Source organism: Austrofundulus limnaeus, unplaced genomic scaffold, assembly GCF_001266775.1.
Source record: "Austrofundulus limnaeus strain Quisiro unplaced genomic scaffold, Austrofundulus_limnaeus-1.0 Scaffold234, whole genome shotgun sequence".
Classification (NCBI taxonomy): Eukaryota; Metazoa; Chordata; class Actinopteri; order Cyprinodontiformes; family Rivulidae; genus Austrofundulus; species Austrofundulus limnaeus.
In genome coordinates this window covers 291,566-293,698 of record NW_013952636.1, presented here as the reverse complement: position 1 = coordinate 293,698, position 2,133 = coordinate 291,566, and the positions used below count along the sequence as shown (strand labels likewise).

At 40.5% G+C, this 2,133-nt stretch overlaps 1 protein-coding gene across 1 annotated transcript in view; it reads left to right on the top strand.

Annotated features, from left to right (window-relative positions):
• The first annotated feature begins 982 nt into the window (after positions 1–982).
• prdm4 (PR domain containing 4) overlaps positions 983–2,133 on the top strand; it is an 11,851-nt gene continuing 10,700 nt past the window's right edge. Inside the window, exons 1-4 of the mRNA XM_014019844.1 lie at positions 983–1,045; positions 1,320–1,375; positions 1,520–1,635; positions 1,734–1,922. Of these exons, the coding sequence (XP_013875298.1) occupies positions 1,521–1,635; positions 1,734–1,922 (304 nt within the window). The 5' untranslated portion in view covers positions 983–1,045; positions 1,320–1,375; position 1,520. The remainder of the gene's footprint in view (positions 1,046–1,319; positions 1,376–1,519; positions 1,636–1,733; positions 1,923–2,133) is intronic.

Sequence of the window (2,133 nt, the reverse complement as noted above, 5' to 3'; positions counted from 1 at the left end):
ATATATATATATATATACAGTATTTATGGACCCTGGTGTAAGGGTGCACTCCGATAAAATTACATTTTTATGGACCCCGGTGAAAACGTGCACTTTGGTAGAACAACACAGTTATGGCCTCTGTTGTAAATGTGCACTCTGGTCAAATGACACTGTTATGGACCCTGGTGTAAGTGTGCACTATGGTAAAACACACTTTTATAGACCCCATTGGAAATGTGTACTCCAGTTAAAGACACTGTTATGGACCCTGGTAAATAAACATTATGGACCCCAATGTAAACATGCACTCTGGTAAAACGACACTATCAATCACTGTAAAAAGGAGCTCATAAAAGGTTTTGATACAAATTTAAATAGTCAAATTGCAAACATATTAACCATAAACTTAAATACTCATAAACTTAAATACTAAATTTACGTCCATTTGATTAAATAAACTCAACGTGATCACAGATATGGTAACAAATATTACCTGTCCTAATAATGTCAGTTCACTTTTGCACTAAACTACACAGCCGTAATGTTCAAGTAAAAAAAAACAACCTACACCCATGACCGATGACCAGGTGAGATAACATTTATCAGTTGCAGTAAAATAAACCTGGGACCACCAGGGAAGTTTCCTCAGGCGTGTCTGAACATAGAGCCCTCATCCATGTACGGAAATAAAAGAAACGGGAGGCAATGCAGGATTGTCCTCTTTGCATCAGATAACTTAAAAATGTTTGCATTGATTTAAAGTTTTACAGAGGGTGTTATAACAAATATGACAAACATAAAAGGTWAATTAATTAATGAACTAATTAAATAAACAAACAAACAGACTTGAGCAGCTCACAGATTTGTTGCAGCAACAAACTGAATTTTTCCTCCCATTCCGTCCCTAAAGCTGTATTTTTGTCAGCGTGTTTACGATTTGCGCATGCGCGAAGCGGAAGTKTCTCCTGAKGTGCGCATGCGCAAAGCGGACGTGTCTCCTGATGTGCGCATGCGCGAAGCGATCGCTAGCTGTCATGGCCCTTCTCAGCGAAGAGTTCTGCAGGTAATGTTCCCCCCTTTTTTTCCTTTTTACAACAAATACCAACATTTCCTTGATAAAGTAGCGGTTTTGTTTAAGTGGACACGTATTCGTAGATGCATCCGCATATAATAATAGTTGAAACATTCAAGCCTTTTTAAACGGTTTATACAGATGTAACTTTGCAGCGCTAACGTTAGCGTTGTGGCTACACTGGTTATTGTTTGTCCTGTCTTGGACTGGAGATGTTTTGGTTTTTCTTACTAGATTTCTGTCTTTTTTTTCCTTCTCGTTACAGGCAAGTATGTAGCAGCTGCACACCGCTGATAAAAGGACGGCAGTTGTTGAATTCAGGTAATATATCTAAGCTAGCATCTGTGTTGATAGTGGATTTCTGCGTAAAAATACGCATTAAAACGTGAAATTATTTATTTATCGTAGTAAACGGGTTGGTTTCTTWGTGGTTTTGAGAGTGAAGTAGATTTGTTTTTGTAACAGGATGAATGAGATGAATCTGAGTCCAGTGGGCATGGACCAGCTCAGTGTGCCCTCRGTGAGTGCCAGCCACCTGGGTCTGCCCACCTCTCCCACACACAATCCCATCCCCACTCCAGGTACAGAGAAACACCACTAACCAGACGTTCATCGCCTTTCACCTCGTTGCACTCTGGTCTCAAACACTTCCTCCTGTTTGTGTTTTTGTATCTTTCAGGCATGCCAGTGGCCATCCCCAGTTTGGGTCCTTCCCTGGGTTCGCTGCCTTCTGCTCTGTCTCTGATGCTCCCCATGGGCCCACTGAGTGACAGAGGGGTGATGTGCGGGTTGCCAGAGAGGAATTACTCCCTGCCGCCTCCCCCGTACCCCCACCTGGAGAGCAGCTACTTCCGGCACATTCTACCAGGTAGGTTTGCTCCATAAATCGCATTAAAGTAGGACTGCAACTAAAGATTATTTTAACAATCGATTAATTTGTTGATTATTTTTTCGATTAATTGGCCAAATCGTTAAAACGCTTAATATGAGTAGATATAAACTAAGTTAACTCCTTAAGGATGCAAGTTATTGATAATGAATTAATCTGAAGTTGATTTGTCTTATAGATTGATTAACAA